Source organism: Cherax quadricarinatus, chromosome 80, assembly GCF_038502225.1.
Source record: "Cherax quadricarinatus isolate ZL_2023a chromosome 80, ASM3850222v1, whole genome shotgun sequence".
Classification (NCBI taxonomy): Eukaryota; Metazoa; Arthropoda; class Malacostraca; order Decapoda; family Parastacidae; genus Cherax; species Cherax quadricarinatus.
In genome coordinates, this window is record NC_091371.1 from 14607622 (window position 1) to 14630063 (window position 22442).

Consider the following 22442-nt stretch of genomic DNA (forward strand, 5'->3'; position numbering starts at 1 on the left):
ACTATGGGCCATTTTCTCCAGTTATCATATCACACTTTGTGCTTTCATAAGTGACTGATGAAACAGGGACATACTTGTCATAATTAACATGTTCCCTCATGTCTTTTGTAAGTATAAAGGATTTGCCTAGTCCCAACCCAGCCAACCTTGTAATTACCTCTCGTGTGTGTGTTGTATACTCACACAGTTGTGGTTGCAGGGGTCGAGTCATAGCTCCTGGCCCTGCCTCTTCACTGGCCACTACTAGGTCACTCTCTATGAGCTTTATCATACGTCTTCTTAAAGCTATGTCTGGATCCTGCCTCCACTACATCACTTCTCAGACTATTGCACTTCCTAGACTATTCCACTTCCTGACAACTCTGTGACTGAAGAAATACATCCTAACATCTCTATGATTCATCTGAGTCTTCAACTTCCAACTGTGACCCCTTGTTGCTGTGTACCATCTCTGGAGCATCCTGTCTCTGTCCACCTTGTCGAATCCTCTCAGTATTTTATATGTCGTTATCATATCCCCCCTATCTCTCCTGTTCTCCAGTGTCGTCAGGTCGATTTCCCTTAACCTCTCCTCGTAGGACATACCTCTTAGCTCTGGGACTAGTCTTGTTGCAAACCTTTGCACTTTCTCTAGTTTCCTTACGTGCTTGGCTAGGTGTGGGTTCCAAACTGGTGCTGAATACTCCAATATAGGCCTAACGTACACGGTGAACAGGAGCCTGGACGATTCCTTATTGAGATGTCGGAATGCTGTTCTTAGGTTTGCCAGGCGTCTGTATAGTGCAGCAGTTATTTGGTTCATGTGCGCCTCATGAGATGTGCCCGGTGTAATACTCACCCCGAGCCAGAGTTTGTAGTCTCTGGCCCCCTACACTGCACTCCGTCCACGGTCTTCTTTGCCCTTCCCCAATCTCCATGACTTGTACTTGGTGGGTTTGAACTCAAGGAGCCAGTTTCTGGACCAGACCTGCAGCCTGTCCAGATCCCTTTGTAGTTCTGCCTGGTCCTCGTCCGATTGAATTCTTCTCATCAACTTCACATCATCTGCAAACAGGGACACTTCTGAGTCTTCTTCCGTCATGTCGTTCACAGATACCAGAAACAGCACCGGTCCTAGAACTGACCCCTGTGGAACCCTGCTCGTCACAGGCGCCCACTGACACCTCTCCACGTACCATGACTCGCCGTTGTTTTCCTGACAGGTATTTCCTGATCCATTGCGGTACCATCCCTGTTATCCCTGCCTGGTCCTCCAGCTGTTGCACTAATCTCTTGTATGGAACTGTGTCAAACGCCTTCTTACATTCCAAGAAAAGGCAATCGACCCACCCCTTTCTCTCTCTTGTCTTACTGCTGTCACCCTGTCATAGAACTCCAGTAGGTTTGTGACACAGGATTTCCCATTCCTGAAACCATGCTGGGTGTCATTGATAAGCTCATTCCTTTCTAGGTGCTCCACCACTCTTCTCCTGATAATCTTCTCTATGATTTTGCATACTATACAGGTCAGTGACACTGGTCTGTAGTTTAATGCTTCATGTCTGTCTATATTTTTAAAAACTGGGACTGCATTTGATGTCTTACATGTCTCAGGTAGTCGCCCTGTTTCGATAGATTATTGTTAGTGGTACACAGCGCATCTGCTCGCTCTCTCAGGACCCATGGAGAGATGTTATCCGACCCCATCACCTTTGAAGTATCTAGCTCGCTTAGCAGCCTCTTCACTTCTTCCTCGGTTGTATGTAATGTGTCCAACACTTGATGGTGTACCCCACCTCTCCGTCTTTCTGGAGTCCTTTCTGTCTCCTCTTTGAACACTTCTTTGAATCTCATGTTGAGCTTCTCACATACTTCTCGGTCGTTTCTTGTGATCTCCCCTCCTTCCTTCTTCAACCTGATTACCTTGTCCTTGACTGTTGTTTTCCTTCTGATGTGACTGTACAACAGTTTCGGGTCAGATTTGACTTTCGCTGCTATGTCATATTCATATTGTCGTTGGGCCTTCCTCCTTACCTGTGCATATTCATTTCTGGCTCTACGACTGCTCTCCTTATTCTCCTGAGTCCTTTGCCTTCTATACTTCTTTCATTCTCTAGCACACTTGGTTTTAGCCTCTGTACACCTTTGGTTGAACTAAGGGCTCATCCTGGCTTTCCCGTTATTTCTGTTACCCTTAGGTACAAACCTTTCCTCAGCTTCCTTGCATATTGTTGTCACATTTTCCATCATCTCGTTTACTGACATCCCTTCCAATTCTCTGTCCCACTGAACCCCGTGCAGGAAATTCTTCATGCCTGTGTAGTCCCCTCTCTTGTAGTTTGGCTTCATTCGTCCTGCCCTTCCTGCTTCCCTCTCAACTTGTAACTCTACTATGTATTTGAAGCTCAGAACCACGTGATCACTGGCCCCGAGGGATCTTTCATATGTGATGTTCTCAATATCTGCACTACTCAAGGTGAATACTAGGTCTAGTCTTGCTGGTTCATCCTCTCCTCTCTCTCTGGTAGTGTCCCTAACGTGATAGTACACGAGGTTTCCCAGTACCACCTCCATCATCTTTGATATCTTCCTTCTGGGGTATTTTGTTAATGGCCTTGATAGTATGATACCTGACTGCAAGGTGTGCAGATTCTTTGATATCTACCTTCTTGGGTACTTTAACTGTAACATTGTCTTGAAGATCAATATCAGTCTACGGGAATGCTTGCCTCATTAATAAGGACAAACAGTGGGTTGATTTTTGACCTTAGTGTGAAGGAATATTCTCAGTGAAAATCATCTGGAGTGGCTCACACTGGCCCCGTAATATATGATGAACGAATACCACTCAGTTTTGCTTCCTACGGTGCAGCAGTGTTGATGGTGGTTTCACTGACAAGATGTCGTCACGGGAGCGAGAAACTTCAAGATGATGAGAAGTATTGACTGAGATGTTCGTGCTGAGGCGTAACACTACTTCCACTTTGTGACACCTTTGGTGAATGTAATTGTAATTACAACTGAAGGTAGTTTATAACTGAGATTGAAGAACTGACATGAAAAATATGAAATGTATTTCATTATAACACTCAACATTCATAGTGTTATGAATGCTTATGGATTCACAAGTGACCGCTGACTGTCTTGGCAGACATCTGCGAGTTTTTAGCTTCGTAAAAAGACTCAAATTCTGCTGTCATTTGGGCATATATACATATATATATATATATATATATATATATATATATATATATATATATATATATATATATATATATATATATAAACTCATTTAAAATTAAGTCCTTTCTAAAATTTTCTCTTATACGTTTGAAGATAGTATATTTTTTTTTCATTTATGTTAATGTAAAATTTAATAATTTTGTACCCAAAGAACCTTAGAAAACTTAACCTTATTATGACAAGCGCAATTGAATTTAGCCTAATCCAATTAAATATATTTTAGATAAGTTTACAATAATTTACTAATAAAGAAACGCAATGAAATATATTTATTTTCGTTAAGTTCAGAATAGTTTTTTCCGAAATTATTGCATACACAAATTTTCGCTTGCCATATTCGGCAAGAAGAATGTTGCTATTTAAGCCAGAATCGTAAGTTTTTGCCTATTCGACACACATACACACACACACACACACACACACACACACACACACACACACACACACACACACACACACACACACACACACACACACACACACACACACACACACACACTCACTCACTCACACACACACACACACACACACACACACACACACGCACGCGATATATGTATATATATATATATATATATATATATATAATATGCGTGTATGTCTCTCTTTCTCTCTCTCTCTCACTTGTTTTTCAGTAAGGGATCTACATATAATCTGAATATAAATTACATATGGGTATCGAAATAATCCTACATTTAATTTTGAAATATTGTATATTAAATTACTGCAGCACGAGCACTGCCCAACTGAAACACAGGAAAACGTCACACAGACACCCATACCAACATCTGGAAAACTAACAGACTATATATATATATATATATATATATATATATATATATATATATATATATTAATATATATATATATTTATATATATATTTATATATATTATATATATATATATATATATATATATATATATATATGTATATATATATGTATATATGCATATATATATATATGTATATATATATGTATATATATTATATATATATATATATATATATATATATATATATATTTATATATATATATATATATATATTGTGTGTGTGTTAATATTTTTTTGTTATTAAGATAATAATGATTTTTACTATCATTCTAATATAATATTCAGCACTCGTGTCATTATACATCGTCTCTTAAGAGTATATATATGCTCAGAGTTTACTTTGCTACCTATTTTGGGGGTTAAAGTGTTCTTGTTTGGTGATGGAAAGGTTAGTTAATGATGCTAGTGTGGCCCATAGGCACTAAACCCTCGCAAGTAGCTAACAAATTTCAAGACTTTTCTACACATCTCTCTAAGGCCTCCCACGTCCCCTATCCTACACCTCCTTCCCGTCACCCTTTCTCTCACGCACCTCCAATGAACTTATCCTCCCCTCCAATGATTTCTGCCCCTCTCCCCCAATCCCACACCTCTTTTACGTCATTCTCTCTCTCTCACGACCCTCTCTACCTAACCTCCCCCTCACCCTCCAACGATTTCTACCCCTCTCCCCTTACCTACCCTTACAAAAGGGACAAGGTGTATGCGTGCCGAACGTACCTCAATCTATACAGACCCATTTCCGTTATTGGTTACGGAACAGTAGACACACGAAAAAAAAAATCCTTTTGCTGATTGTCGCATAACGATCACCTACTACATTTGAAATTAAAATAAAATACATATGTGCATATGCAAATACATACAATGACAATGTATCCCTTCCATTGATGCCAGACTAAAAGCCTAGCACTGAGTCATGTCACAATGCGCTGCTTTTAATTTGAAAATACGCACAATTTCCCTTGGAAAAAATAACATGGAGAATGTGTTCACGTTATAGGCGGAACATTGATGTATGTGCCGGTGTTTTCACAAACATTGTCGATGTTTGCTTAATGTATGTTAATACAAACACTGCGTATTTGTTTGATCAATGTTCATGGGAATATTTTGTTTATCTCTAACCGTTTGTGTTTATTTGATGTATGTTAATACTAACATATGTTTATTTGATATATGTTAATACTAACATTGTGGTTATTTGATCAATATTAATACTAACATTGTGCTTATTTGATATATGTTAATACTTACATTGTAAATATGTTTATTAAATTTATATTAATGCAATGCGTTTATTATTTCTATATTAAGACAAATATAGTGTTTATAACGTTTATATTAAGCAAACATAGTGTTAAAATATTTAATCTGTATTAATGCTAATATTCTAAACATTTTATTTTTACTAGAAAGAAATACGTTAACATTCTGTGTTCTTCCATCACACTAAAACTCCAAGGTGAGGGACTGATTACCTTCGTTCACTACTACATCTGTGTGATGAATGGTTTGAAAAACCGACAAGTTGAAGATTGAGACACTTATGCAGCATATGGGAATCTTTATTCAGGAAACGTTTCGCCACACAGTGGCTTCATCAGTCCAATACAAAGAGGAAGGCGTAAGGAGAGGAGGAGTATGAGGTAATTCTACAAGATTGATGGACTGAACACATCGACTCCAGGCTGAGGGACTGATTACCTCATACTCCTCCTCTCCTTACGCCTTCCTCTTTGTATTGGACTGATGAAGCCACTGTGTGGCGAAACGTTTCCTGAATAAAGATTCCCATATGCTGCATAAGTGTCTCAATCTTCCACTACTACACCTGCTGTCTGAAGCCTACTGAAGAAGCCTACTGTGTGGGCGAAGCGTTTCATCAATAAAAATACCCAGATGTTGCACATGTCTCTTAATCATCAGGCTAACGTTCTCCTGTAGTTCATGATTTGTGTATCTGTTGTTTATTATGCTAAATGCATGATTTGTCTGTTGTGTTAAATGCATGATTTGTCTGTTGTGTTAAATGCATGATTTGTCTGTTGTGTTAAATGCATGATTTGTCTGTTGTGTTAAATGCATGATTTGTCTGTTGTGTTAAATGCATGATTTGTCTGTTGTGTTAAATGCATGATTTGTCTGTTGTGTTAAATGCATGATTTGTCTGTTGTGTTAAATGCATGATTTGTCTGTTGTGTTAAATGCATGATTTGTCTGTTATGCTAAATGCATGATTTTTCTGTTATTTATCATGTAAAATATGAGATTTGTCTTGTTTATCATGCTGAATACAGGATTTGTCTTGTTTAACATGCTAAATACATGATTTGTCTGTTGTTTATCATGCTAAATACATGATTTGTCTTGTTTATCATGCTAAATACATGATTTGTCTGTTGTTTATCATGCTAAATACATGATTTGTCTTTTGTTTATCATGCTAAATACATGATTTGTCTGTTGTTTATCATGCTAACCTAATAATTTGTATTTTTGCACAAAAAATATTTATGATAAGTGAAAGAGTTTTAAAGTATAAACCGCATTATTTACCAGTTTAAAAATGACATATGTTGTTAAGATTAAAAAAAACTCACTCACATTCCCTCTGTGAAAACGTATTTTTCTTTTTTAACAAATCTCGCAAATAATGCATTAATTAATAATTAAAAAAAATCTGCACTTTAGAGTAAAAATGTAATGGAATTATCTTTTATTACTAAGGTTAGTAGTAATGCAAAAGAAGAGTGAAGACGAAACACAGTTGGCAGAACTTTTCGCTGTTGCAACGTTTCTCTCTGTTGATGGATAAAACATCTGTGCAACAAACCACGGTACGTGTGGGGTTAGAAATCATGGCGAGTGAGTCGTGGAACTCCAGGGCAGCACGTAAGCCACTGGACCAGCTGGCTACAATGCGATTCCTTCAACTAGGTATATTTATATATCAAAGGTAAGTTAGTATGGGTCCCACTTGCATTTGTGGTCACAGTGGTAGTCCATCATAACCTCTGTATGGTGTATAAACATACCTAGTTGGATGAACCTTATTATAGCCAGCTGGTCCAGTGGCTTACGCACTGGCCTGGAGTTCCACGACTCACTCGCCATGGGTTCTAATTTCACATGTACCGTGGTCTGTGATTACGTAATTACGATTTCGTGAACCTGTACAACGTTTTGGAATGTAGATATCTCAGTGCTGCGCTTGTGTCTTGTTCATCAACTTGTCTGTATTGTATGCCATGATTGTTATAATCATGTTTCTCTTTGTTTTCAACTCTTTCGGGATCTGAAGAAGTTCTTCGCCGAGCGAAACTTTGTCTTGGTGTAAGCTGAAAGGCGAGGTCTAGACGGTGTTTGGTTTCCAAGAAAACCAAGTGCTGGCTGTTTCTCCTGTAATTTCTGGATCTCATGGCTGACCCGTCTTGATTGGTTACACACACACACACACACACACACACACACACACACACACACATATCGAAAAGGCGGGGGCCAGGAGTTGTGAATATGTCGTGCCGAATAGGTAAAATTGGTCAATTAGTCATTTGGTCAGTTTTCTCTTTTACGTTTAAACATATATTTTTTTTTCATTTATGTTAATATAAAAATTAATACTTTTGTACCAAAAGAACCTTAGAAAACCTACCTAACTTTATTATAACAAGCGCAGTTTAATTTAGCCTAATCCAACTAAATATATTTTAAATAAGTTCACAATAATTTAATAGTAAACATACACAATGAAATGTATTTTTTTCGTTACGTTCAGAATGATTTTTGCGAAATTATTGCATATCCAAATTTTCACTTCCCTTATTCGGGAAGAAGACCGTTGCTATTTAAATCAAAATCTAAAGTTTTACCTGTTTGGCACACACACACCCAGTGAAAAGGCAGGACCAGGAGTTATAACTCGACCCCTGCAACCACAACTAGGTGAGTACACACACACACACACACACACATATATGTGTGTGTGTGCGTGTGTGTGTGTGTGTGTGTGTGTGTGTGTGTGTGTGTGTGTGTGTGTGTGTGTGTAGATAGAGACTATATTTTGACCATCGTCTGAGGTCTTCTTTAGACATCAATAAAGAGTTTATAAATAGATAAGATTACGCACAACAAGCGTTGATTTAAGGCGACATTTTGCTCAGTAGTTGAGCTGCAGCTCCATTATTAATTAAAAGTTTTGAGGTACAGCTCGTAGGCGTCTGCTGTGCATGCAACATAGCTTTATCAAGTCTGTAGTCTTTATTACGTGTCTGCAGCCACTGTCGCTGTAATATGACTTTATCAATGTAGTCAATATTACTTGTTTATACATACTGTGGCGTACCTGTAATGTAATTGTGAAGTTTGATGTTTATATTACATGGGTATACCCACTCGTCAGCTTGTCGCCCCAGTCAGCAAACGTGTATTATGACCACCAGTCGTGTTTAAGACAATAATGAAAGAGAGAACGATGGTTAACACTTACCTGGTACCTGTCGAGGGCGATGGCGGTGATGGAGATGGTGGAGACGAAGATGGAGGTGGCTTGCAGCGGCCCCACCAGCTTGCAGAGGAATGGATGGTCTCCAAGGGGCCAGTACTGCGAGAAGAGCTCCACTAGCGTCAGTGGCATCGTCACCAGACACAGCAGTAGGTCTGAAATAGCCAGATTGATAATAAAAACATTGCGTGCCGTCCTCATCGCCGGCTTTCTGATGACCGCCATTACTACCAGGGAGTTGCCCGTTGAACCCAAGATGATGAGGAGGCTGTAGGCTACGATGAGAGCGTAGTATGCTCCATCGTTGACTCGTCTGTTGCGCTGGAACTTCTCCAAGACATCTTCGTCAATGCTTCCAGAGATGTTGAAGAGCCAGGAAATGTTGATGGGTAACTTGGTTAGGTTGCCGAAGTCTGAGAGCGTGAGATTTTCCAGGCTATCGATTTCTGGCAACTCACTCACGTCCATAGGAAAGCCTTGGGTCATGGCAGAGAGTTCTGTCGGCTGATCCATGGTATTAGCTGTTGATGATGATGCAGCCTCTCTATGAAACAAAAGTTAGTGACCTTTCCACCAGCAAAAATGAAAGTCTTTTGTTACCTTGCCAGAAGCTTGGTCTCGCTTCTTTTACTTAAAACAATAGTCGTGAAAAGTTTATTTCTGGATGATGCGAGTCACAGAATTGTCAGTGGCAAGTTCTTCTTGTTCTTACAACACACAATTCTTCTCTGACAATCACCTTATTTTTGTTTTTCTTGTATGGCACGAGGCAGCTGAAGGGAAGTAATTTGTCTAGCTTTTCAGTGATCCTCTGGAGGCGCTGTCCAGGTCACTACTTCTACTCAACACCACATTACACAACCGGTACAGCTCTCACAATACTGGCACTGCGGTCACACTGTTGTCACTGGTGACACTCCTAGCACAGCGAACCAGCTCAGCTGTCAGCATAACCATCGTTTATATACATTACATTCCTGTTAAGGAACCAAGCAGACCTTCTTAGAGAAACAGGTAAGATACCAACGCTTGTGGATATTAAAGAGAACCTTTACTGCTCCACGAGAGGAACTGCATACATAACCAAAATAAAATACCATTTTACTGTTCACATTAAAAAGAAAATAGAATGAATGCGTTGAACATTCAAGCTGCATTCCCGTCTGTTTAAAACTAAACAAGGCATTAGATCCGCAAAACTAACAGAGCAATCATGATATTCAAACGCCTTCATTTACTTCGCTCAAACATTATCATCGCATTTAAAAATCCATTCAATCGAGACAGAATAAAATGCTCTAAAATCAGCACACATATATTCATTTAAAAAAAAAAACTAATAACATTTAAACAGTTTGTGTTCGCCAAATGTTTTTCTCAGCCACTTTCAGTGTGCATCTGTTTTTACACGAATAAATTTAATGGCGCTTTTGTTTTAATTATTTTGTTATAAAAGATATTAAATTCCTCTTTCTTCTTTACCTCTGTAATTGAGGATTATTCTTTCCGAAATCATATATATATAATTTATCTTGGTTTTAATATTGTATTATCAATGTATTCTCTTGTAACATAGACGATTATATACTGATGTATTCTGTTGCATTATAGACGATTGTATACTGAGGTATTCTGTTGTATTATATATGATTATGTACTGATGTATTTTGTTGTATTATATATGATTATATACCCATGAATTTTGTTGTATTAAAGAGGTAAACAACCATAGTAAAGAAAGTCAAAGAAAATGTAGTTAATGGAAAGTATAATGACGATGGAGATAATAAAAAATAGAAAAGAAAAATAATAAAGCAATGATAAAGTAGTAAAATAATAATAATGATAATAATCATAATAATTAGAATAAGAAAAAGGAGAAGGCGAAGAGGAAAAAGAAAGATGATAGACAAAAGTTAGACATAGAAAACAGGAATAAGAACAAGCAAGAAACGTAAAGAAAACAGGAATAAGAACAAGCAAGAAACGTAAAGAAAACAGGAATAAGAACAAGCAAGAAACGTAAAGAAAACAGGAATAAGAACAAGCAAGAAACGTAAAGAAAACAGTAATAAGAACAAGCAAGAAACGTAAAGAAAACAGGAATAAGAACAAGCAAGAAACGTAAAGAAAACAGTAATAAGAACAAGCAAGAAACGTAAAGAAAACAGTAATAAGAACAAGCAAGAAACGTAAAGAAAACAGGAATAAGAACAAGCAAGAAACGTAAAGAAAACAGGAATAAGAACAAGCAAGAAACGTAAAGAAAACAGGAATAAGAACAAGCAAGAAACGTAAAGAAAACAGGAATAAGAACAAGCAAGAAACGTAAAGAAAACAGGAATAAGAACAAGCAAGAAACGTAAAGAAAACAGGAATAAGAACAAGCAAGAAACGTAAAGAAAACAGGAATAAGAACAAGCAAGAAACGTAAAGAAAACAAGAATAAGAACAAGCAAGAAACGTAAAGAAAACAGTAATAAGAACAAGCAAGAAACGTAAAGAAAGAGAAAATAAAAACAGAATGTAACAGAGAACACACTTGAGAACTCTTGAACAAAAGAGAGGGTAAGAAATAGCCTAGAAACGTTGTTGCCACTGTTGTAAAGATGATTGAAAAATAACGTCACAATACCATGGCTACAACATTTCAAAAATACTACCTATTAGGATACTAGATTTTTAGGATCGTATTGAATAGCATAGCAGAACATTAGCAGAATAGGGAAGTATAGCAGATTATAATAGTATAGCAAAGTATTATTACAGTATAGCAGAAGATTGGAAGATAATTTAGCGGAAGATAGTTTAGCGGAAGATTAGGATGGTATACTAGATTGGGATAGTATAGCACAAGATTGGCAGTATAGCAGAAGACTGGGATAGTATAGCACAAGATTGGCAGTATAGCAGAAGACTGGGATAGTATAGCAGAAGATTGGCAGTATAGCAGAAGACTGGGATAGTATAGCAGAAGATTGGGATAGTATAGCACAAGATTGACATAGTATAGCAGAAGATTGGGATAGTATAGCAGAAGATTGGCATAGTATAGCAGAAGATTGGGATAGTATAGCACAAGATTGACATAGTATAGCAGAAGATTGGGATAGTATAGCAGAAGATTGGGATAGTATAGCACAAGATTGGCATAGTATAGCAGAAGATTGGGATAGTATAGCAGAAGACTGGGATAGTATAGCAGAAGATTGGGATAGTATAACAGAAGATTGGGATAGTATACCAGAAGATTGGGATAGTATAGCAGAAGATTGGGATAGTATAGCAGAAGATTGGGATAGTATAGCACAAGATTGACATAGTATAGCAGAAGATTGGGATAGTATAGCAGAAGACTGGGATAGTATAGCAGAAGATTGGGATAGTATAGCACAAGATTGGGATAGTATAGCAGAAGATTGGGATAGTATAGCACAAGATTGGGATAGTATAGCAGAAGATTGGGATAGTATAACAGAAGATTGGGATAGTATAGCACAAGATTGGGATAGTATAGCAGAAGATTGGGATAGTATAACAGAAGATTGGGATAGTATAGCAGAAGATTGGGATAGTATAACAGAAGATTGGGATAGTATAGCAGAAGACTGGGATAGTATAGCAGAAGATTGGGATAGTATAGCACAAGATTGGGATAGTATAGCAGAAGATTGGGATAGTATAGCACAAGATTGGGATAGTATAGCAGAAGATTGGGATAGTATAACAGAAGATTGGGATAGTATAGCAGAAGACTGGGATAGTATAGCACAAGATTGGGATAGTATAGCAGAAGATTGGGATAGTATAACAGAAGATTGGGATAGTATAGCAGAAGATTGGGATAGTATACCAGAAGATTGGGATAGTATAGCAGAAGACTGGGATAGTATAGCAGAAGATTGGGATAGTATAACAGAAGATTGGGATAGTATAACAGAAGATTGGGATAGTATACCAGAAGATTGGGATAGTATACCAGAAGGATGTATTTGAAATGGTGCTGGTTGAGAGTCAGGTATCAGAGATCGATATGTTATTGACAATGAGGCTGTCACTATGCAGATAGCACTGATGACCCTCATACAAGGTCTCCGGAAACCTTGATCTTGGATTGACACTTACTACTGCCATGGACTACCAGTTCCACCCTGAGTATATATGTACTGAGATGTGTATCTCTCAGTGTACATACACTGAGAGGTGTGCATATCTTAGTGTATATACAGTGAGAAGTGTATATTTCTGTGAATATACACTGAGAAGTGTGCGTATCTCTTTACTGGATGGAGGACATATATCGACCTAACTCTCCATGTTCGCTTATGTCATTTTCCTCCCTTATGGGTGTTTGTATTCAGTTTTTATGATATGTAGCGTGTTTCTTATATAAGTTTGAAAAAATGTGATACCTAAAATAATAAGAATGTCAGTAACAGCAATTGTACGACTTTATAACGCCCCAGAGCGACATACTCCATAGTCATGGCGTCTGCAGCACTACTGTCCTTCCTATTCAACTCTCTCTCGCCCTAGCAACTTAACTTTTGTTTATATCAATTAGTCTATGGTAAAACTGGTTTCGTTATACGTCATTTCGCTTAAAGTCGCAGTTTCCAAGAACTTATCGATGACTAAAGTGAGAAATTCCTGTTTATACACTGAGATGTGTGTATATCTCTTAGTGTATATACAGTGAGAAGTATGTATTTATGTGTATATACAGTGAGAGGTGTGTATCTATGTATATACAGTAAGAGGTGTGTATTTGTGTATATACATTGAGAAGTGTGTATATACAATGAGAGACGTGTATGTGTATATATCTCTTAATGAGCATACAATGAGATATACATCACCCGGTGTATAAACACCGAGAGGTGTATATATCTCATTTAATATTCACGAAAATGTTTGTACCGTTCAATGTGCATGCACTTAGAGTTTGCTTTAATTCCTTTATGAAAGATTAAAATATTCCGGACTGGTAGTGTGGAGGCGACATTCAACCTTAATGACCCTCATGCAGTCGATACACTTAACTAACGAACCGAACAATTATCAGTCCCGTTGCAGCTGTGTCGCGACTGGCAGGCGGAGAATAGAGCCGCCACAACACCTTAGGCTGATCCACACCGGTTCACCGCGTTATATAATATGACATCCAAATTAAGCTGTTGGATTGTACTCTGAGGGTAACGGAGTCGCTGCCGATACCAGTCCAGGTGGATGAACTAACAGCTACGTTATATAAGTCGTTTACACTGTAAGCAGTTCGAGGTAAATACATGAAGAGGTAATGCACTTTTATATACCTGTGCTTAACAATTCGCAAACGGGCGAACTTTTGACATACATTATCTCTCAGTCCACAGCAGGATTCGAACCTGCACACTGTAATAGAGTACACAGTACTTTAGCCAATAAGCCAGATCCCAGATCTGGCTGAGTGGAGAAAGTACTGTGTACTTTGATACAGTGTGCAGGTTCGAATCCTGCTGTGGACTGAGAGATAATATATACCTATATATACTGGCTCACTATCTCTCTTATGTCTGTGTGACTCCTAAATTGTCCTAAACGGACCGAAACGTCGTCATAAGCTTTTCTCTCCCCTTTATGCGGGTTATTTGTGTATTGTTCCAGTCACGTTATTGTGACTTTCATTCTTAATATCAAATAATAGATAGTTATAAAGGTTCGTACAATTGCTTGTGAGATAGATCGAAAATTCGATTCTCTTTTATTTTTAACGAAGAAATTAAAAAAAAAAAAAGACTGTCGACTGCCTCCATTCCCGATTCACTTTAATAACCTTTAATAAAAGTTGTAATTTCATTTGCCAGAGTAATTTTGTCCTTAATATATATTCATTACTTTTATTCATTTATATATTCGCTATTGTATGTTGTGAATAAATTTAATTTAAAAGTAGAAAGGGCCGTTAAAAGGCATGTGGGTCATTAAGGTCGTATTTTTTTAGAAATATATTACTATTTTTTTTAAATGGGTGGAGAGGTAAGCCAGCGGAAGGCCTCGGTCAGATGACCAAAAGCTCCAGCTGCGGGTCATTATGTAAGACCCGTGTCAGGAAACATTTGGTCCTGTTTTCTGACCAATCTTAAATAACCTAACCTAATTTCACACCTCTGAACAGATGCCACGGAAGGCTCAGTGTACAAACACTGAGATATGTATATCTCTCGGTGTATATGCACTAACATATACACCACTCTGTGTATTTACACATATATATACGCCCCTTGGTGTATTTATAGAGAGATGTACACTTCTCTGTATATTTGCAGAAAGATGTACACCTCCCGGCTTATGTACAGAAATGTACTCGTCTCAGTGTATTTACACAGATATAAATCTTTCGATATATATATATATATATATATATATATATATATATATATATATATATATATATATATATATATATATATATATAAAGAGAAAAAGAGAGAGACTGAGAGAGAGATAAGCCTCTAAGATATATAAATCTCTCGATGCTTGTACAGAGATATAAATGTTTATGTGTGTACATCTAGAGATATATAAACCTCTGGGTGTATATACACTATGCTGCAGCTTCTGACATTCTAACGAAACTTGAAGACACAATGTCGTGTAAGACTGGGTGTTGTCGCTTTCAAAAGAAAATTTAATTAACCAAGATTTTTCTTTCTTGTTTCTTTTATTTCGTATACGAAATAATGTGACGTGGCTGATAACAGGAAATAATGTGACTTGGCTGATAACAGGAAATAATGTGACGTGGCTGATAACAGGAAATAATGTGACTTGGCTGATAACAGGAAATAATGTGACGTGGCTGATAACAGGAAATAATGTGACTTGGCTGATAACAGGAAATAATGTGACGTGGCTGATAACAGGAAATAATGTGACTTGGCTGATAACAGGAAATAATGTGACGTGGCTGATAACAGGAAATAATGTGACGTGGCTGATAACAGGAAATAATGTGACGTGGCTGATAACAGGAAATAATGTGACGTGGCTGATAACAGGAAATAATGTGACTTGGCTGATAACAGGAAATAATGTGACTTGGCTGATAACAGGAAATAATGTGACGTGGCTGATAACAGGAAATAATGTGACGTGGCTGATAACAGGAAATAATGTGACTTGGCTGATAACAGGAAATAATAGTTGACGTTCATTTGCACTCACCAAGTTGTGTTTACGGGAGTCGAGGCACTGCTCCTGGCCTCGTCTCTAAACATCCAAAATTTACCAGTATATACTGGCTTCAGGCCTATTATACCTGCTCTTGAAGCTGTGCATTGAGTTTGCCCCCAACACCTCATCTAGCTCATTTTATTTGCTTACCACCCTGAGGCTGAAGAAATATTTCCTAACTTCTTTCTGGCTCATCTGTGTTCTTGGCTTGGTAAATTCCTGCACCTGTTTTTCGCATTTGAAACAATTTGTCTCTGTCTGCTGTATCGGAACCTCTGAGTATCCTGTACGTTGTTATCATGTCTCTTCTCATCTTACTGTCTTCTAAGGTTGTCGAATTTGGTTCCTTACGCCTCTCCTCATATTTCAACCTTCTCAGTTCTAGAACCAGCCTAGTTATAAACCTTAGTTCTTTCTGTAACTTCTGAACTGGTGTTTAGAGTGTTGTTAAATAGGATTCACATACATACGTACAGGGCATTACCCTGAAGGACTCCTTGTTGAAGTTTCTGAAGGTTGTTCTAACAGCTGCTGTATGACACTAGTGGATTTAGTGTTTAGTTATGATTGTAATAATAAGGTTATTATTATCAATATAATAATTATAATAATAATTATTATAATTATAATATAATTATTATTATTATTACTATTATTATTATTATAATTCTAAGAGTTGATAACCTGGCATGAATATATGTGCCTCTAGTGATATGTTCGGTGTAATAACGACTCTCAGATCCTTCTCTTTACTTGATTTCTGTAGCTTCTTTTCTCCCTTTTTATACATTTTTATCTCTTCTTACTTCACTCTCTTCGGATTTGCATTACCTAGCAGTCGTCTCCTCTCTAGGGAGGTAGCTTCATGCAAGTGAGGGGGCTCTTGATCCGAGGAACCGGACTTATTCTCCCATTTCGTGGGTGGAACCTGATTGCCTCATTATGTGTCTTGTAGTGTTCTTGCATTTCTCATAATTTTCACCTAAAGAGAGCTTCTCTCCGTCCTCTAGCGTTCCTATGATCACCTCTGGCAGATCATTTACGTATATCAGGAAAAGTAAGGACCTTACTACTGATCCTTGTGGAACCCCACTTGTTACTCTTACCCATCTCGATGTTTCATCCTTATTGTCACTCTATGTCTTCATTTCGTTACACACTCAGTACGTTCTTTCAGACGGTGGATCAAGCTCCGATATACGGCCCTGTTAGCTGCCTTCCTCTTGTCTAAGAAACTGCCGTCGACCCATATCTTTCTCTTGCTTAATTCCCCATTATTCTTTTATGAAATTGTAGCAAGTTCTTAAAGCAGGACTTCCCTCTAATACGTCTTGGTATTATGGCCTGAAGTTGCTCCTTTAATGTTGTATGACTTGCCAGTATCTTTTCCAGAACTTAGCAGACTATAAAGTCGATGATACTGATTTTTAATTGAGTGCTTCTTGACTATATATATATATATATATATATATATATATATATATATATATATATATATATATATATATATATATATATATTTATTAAATTACTGTACAATATATAATAGTCTTTTAATTATCGTCAAGGATACACTGTTTTTTTATGTAAACCGTTTTTGTTCTTAGTTTTGTATTGATTAGGTTAAATTAGCTGATGTGAAGTAGATCAAATGTTGACCCCAAATTTGCTTTACTAAATTTAAAGATTATCGTCTACACGAGGGTCATTAACACTGCCATGTCATCTGTTCACCATTAAAGTATTCTTATATACACTGAATGATATACTCCTCAGTGTATATAGCCTCTGCTAAACTGTATCCGTATTTACTGCCCTTTTTGGACTTTGGTGCGTTGAGTCGCACTGATTTACCACACGTGCCGCATGCGGCTAGTGAGTCACGACTTGACTGTACGCAAGAGAGTACCTGACCTCACAGGTATAGATGAGTAGGTAGGATAGGTGCTACGAGTCAACGAACAGGTATATAGCGGCCCAGTTGTTGAAGTTTTAAAATTCTGGGCCAGGAGATAAGTCTCAACTCCCTGCAAACACAACCTGATGAGGACAGTGCACACAGCTCCTCTTGTAGTTTGAGTGTTTAGAGGTGGGTTGACGTGAACGAGTGTACTTCAAGGCTACAAGTGTATAACTCAAGGCTACAAGTGTATAACTCAAGGCTACACGTGTATAATTTCCTCAACGCTACTGTTACAGCCTATTGGTAGGGTCAGGAGCTGAGCGTTAACCTCTGTAGCTACATGTAGGTGAACACATATAGGTGAACACATGTAGGTGAACACGTATAGGTGTACACATACAGTAGACGAGTACAGGTCGTAAGAAAAAGAAATCTTCACCGAAAGTTTACACTTGTTTTTGACACTTGTTTAAGAGTTTAAAGTTCACAAAATGCATCTGTTCTAGAGACAATTTGACGAGGATCTTTTTTCTTTTTATCTCTTCTGTCTCTCACACACATTGAGTATATCTCTTAAGGTTTTTACTCGTATCTTTGCTATCTCACACAAGGTAGGTATTATCTCTCTCTCTTGTTGTTTTTATTCTGGTCTCTATCTCACACAGTGATCATTATTTCTCTTATACTTTTCCTTGTGTGTGTCTGGTGTGTGTCTGACACACGCGCGCGGGACACACAGGCCTCTGGACACCAGTACCAACCAGCCACCAGCACAGATCTCTCCGCTAGTTCCTCTCCCAGGCTTATATAACCCACCGTGGGCGCGCGCACACACGCACAGGCACACACACACGCACACATATACACACACGCACACATATACACACACGCACACATATACACACACGCACACATATACACACACATACACACACACATACACACACACATACACACACACATACACACACACACATGCACACACACACATACACACACATACACACACATACGCACACATACGCACACACACGCACACACACACAAACACACACACAAACACACACACACAAACACACACACGCACGGGGCCAGGAGCTCGGACTCGACCCCCGCAACCTCAACTAGGTGAGTACACACACACACACACACACACACACACACACACACACACACACACACACACACACACACACTCACACACACACACACACACACACGCACACACACACACATATATATATATATATATATATATATATATATATATATATATATATATATATATATATATATATATATATACACCATACATAGTTTTAAGAGGAGGTATGATAAAGCTCATGGAGCAGGGAGAGAGAGGACCTAGTAGCAGTCAGTGAAGAGGCGGGGCCAGGAGCTATGACTCGATCCATGCAAGCACAAATAGGTGAGTACAATTAGGTGAGTACACACACACACTCTCTGTCTCTCTGTCTGTCTGTCCGTCCGTCCGTCCGTCCGTCCGTCCGTCCGTCCGTCCGTCCGTCCGTCCGTCCGTCTGTCTGTCTGTCTGTCTGTCTGTCTGTCTGTCTGTCTCTCTCTCTCTCTCTCTCTCTCTCTTTTTTTTTTTTTTTTTTTTTTTTTTTTTTTTGTTACACAGGGTTTGGCAAGGTTAAGGATCCCTAGCTTTATTGACAGCTATTTACAGGTTAAGGATTCCTAACTTTATTGGCAAGCTAAGAGCTGTTACCTACATCAGCTCATTTGAAAGCATTTTTATTGTTATGAGACATGCAAGTAGGGAACAGGATGAAGTTGGAGCCATCTGTGGGCCAGCATTTTCATTTGATCAACTGACTTTATCTCGTTGACATCATTATGCTGTACGAATGCGTTCCATACTCGAGTCATCCTGGGTATATATGATCTCAGATGGAGTGATGTTCTGGAGAAGGGTACAGCCAGAGTGAAGTTGCTGCTTTCTGCCCGTCTTGTGGCATAAAAGCTTGTTTCACGCTGTCCTCGAAGTAGATCCAAGTGTGGTACTTGGACAATATTGGCTTTGTACATAACAGTAAGGCCACCCACATCCCTCCTGTGTTGAAGGCTCTGCTGAAATGGCAGATCTATCCAGGATGGGTCCAGGCGAGAGATGAGACGTCTTGCTCTGTTCTCTACTCTGTCAAGCAGTCGCAGATGAGAGGGGGGGGGCAGGCAAACCAAGAAAGTGGAGCATACTCAAGGTGTGAGCGTACTTGTGCCTCGTAACAGAATCTTGCAACCCCTAATGTCAAGCAGATGTGAGATACAGCGAAGTGCTGTAAGCTTCCTGGCTGCCTTGTTTGCAAGATTTACAACGTGGTTCTTCATGGTTAGTTTGGAGTCAAATTTCACCCCAAGGATATCAACTTCTTCTCCAGGTGCCAGCACCCTCCCATTCACCCTTACTACTGCACCAGCATTACCATCATGGTGCCTAGAGACGATCATCATTTGCGCTTTCTCAGGTGCAAATGTTACTTGCCATCTATTTCCCCAAGCTGATTTAGCTCTTAGCTGGTGATTGATGTAGCTTAGAGCACCTGGCATTTCTTCTCTTGGATAAGTGAATGTCAGTGTACAGTCATCTGCATATGCATGTGATTCTGGGATGAGATGAAGAAGGTCGTTGAAGTAGACATTCCATAACAGTGGACCCAGCACGCTTCCTTGTGGAACGCTTGCCCTAATAGGATGCCTTGCTGATTCCGTTCCATTGAGAACTACACTTAGAGATCTACCCTGAAGGTAGTCACTGAGGAGACATAGCGTAGAGCCTGCAATTCCCAGTGCTTGAAGTTTTGCTAAGAGGCCCTGGTGCCACACCCGGTCGAAAGCGCCAGCAATGCCCAGTGCTACCACACAGCTGACTTTGGATTCATCCAGTGACTGGTGCCACTTAGTGGCACCAGTCTCTCTCTCTCTCTCTCTCTCTCTCTCTCTTAACACAGGGTCTTACAGGGTAAGATTTAGGGTTCCTAAGTTTATTAACAAGCTAAGAGCTGTTACCTACATCAGCTCATTTTAAATGTTTTTTTTTTATTGTTATGAGACATACAAATAGAGAAGAGAGTGAAGTTGAAGTTATCTGTGGGACAGCGATTTCATTTGGCCAACTGACTTTATTTTATTGATGTTGTTATGCTGCACGAACGTGTTCCAGACGCCAGTCATCCTACGAATAAACGATGTTCTGGAGAAGGTTACAGAGTGAAGTTGTTACTGATTGCCCGTCATGTTGTGTAGAAGCTCAACTCTCGCTGTCCTCGGAGTGGAGCTAAGTGTGGCACTCTGACAATGTTGGCCTTGTCTATACCAGTAAGTCCACCCTACTAGGGCTCTGGTGGCCTGGTGGTTAACGCTCTCGCTTCACACGGTGAGGGCCTGGGTTCGATTCCCAGCCAGAGTAGAAACATTGGACGTGTTTCTTTCCACCTGTTGTCTATGTTCCCCATCAGTAAAATGGGTACCTGGGTATTAGTCGACTGGTGTGGGTCGCATCCTGGGACACTGACCTAAGGAGGCCTGGTCACAGACCGGGCCGCGGGGGCGTTGACCCCCGGAACTCTCTCCAGATAAACTCCAGATAAACAGCCTTTCTGTGTTGAAGACTCTGCTGAAATAACAGATCTGTCCAGGCTGGGTCCAGGCGAGAGATGAGTCGTCTTGCTTTGTTCTCTATTTTGTCAAGAAGTCGCAGATGAGGCGGGGGGGATGGGGGGTAGGGATGCCAGGCAATCCAAGAAAGTGGAGCATACTCAAGGTGCTTGTGCCTCATACAGAATCTTGCAACCTCTGCTGTCAAGCAGATGCAAGATACGTCTAAGTGCTGTAAGCTTTCTGAACGCTTTTTCTGTATCTGTCTGCATCTCTCTTCTCTCGGTTTTACACAGGGTTCTCTCTCTCTCTCTCACTTTCTATTTCTTTCTCGCGCTTTCTCCCTCTGCCACTCCTCCCTGGAGGATGTTTGCCAACATGCTGTAGGAAGATTAAGAATGTAGCCCGTTCAGGTTTATTGTTGTTTACTTCCAGGAAGTCTCCATTTTGGTCTATCCTCTCTGGATCTATTCATATGCATATAAGCATATCATCTGTGGGTGAGGTCAGTCTCCCACAACAACCACTATTATCCTCCAGTTATTTGTGGGTGAGGTCAGTCTCCCACAACAACCACTATTATCCTCCAGTTATTTGTGGGTGAGGTCAGGCTCCCACAACAACCACTATTATCCTCCAGTTATTTGTGGGTGAGGTCAGGCTCCCACAACAACCACTATTATCCTCCAGTTATTTGTGGGTGAGGTCAGGCTCCCACAACAACCACTATTATCCTCCAGTTATTTGTTGGTGAGACCAAGCTCGTACAACAACCACAATTATCCTCCAGTCATCTGTGGGTAAGGCCAGGCTCCCGCAACAACCACAATTATCCTCCAGCCATCTGTGGGTGAGATCAGGCTCCCACAACAACCACAATTATCCTCCAGTCATCTGTGGGTGAGGTCAGGCTCCCACAACAACCACAATTATCCTCCAGTCATCTGTGGGTGAGGTCAGGCTCCCACAACAACCACAGGCTCCCACAACAACCACAATTATCCACCAGTCTAAGTTGCTTACTTATTTTCCAGTCGTTCTTGTGTAATCGATAAAGATGTACAGTGGAGTACATGGGAAAGAAAGATGGCAGAGAACTTAAAAGGCCACACCGAGGATGTCTGCTGAGAAGAACTGTTTAC

General features: G+C 39.3%; 1 protein-coding gene across 1 annotated transcript in view; it reads right to left on the bottom strand.

Annotated features, from left to right (window-relative positions):
* LOC128702293 (neuropeptide F receptor) overlaps nucleotides 1-9536 on the bottom strand; it is a 118952-nt gene extending 109416 nt beyond the window's left edge. Inside the window, exon 1 of the mRNA XM_070102163.1 lies at nucleotides 8550-9536. Within this exon, the coding sequence (XP_069958264.1) occupies nucleotides 8550-9077 (528 nt within the window). The 5' untranslated portion in view covers nucleotides 9078-9536. The remainder of the gene's footprint in view (nucleotides 1-8549) is intronic.
* Nucleotides 9537-22442: the final 12906 nt, after the last annotated feature.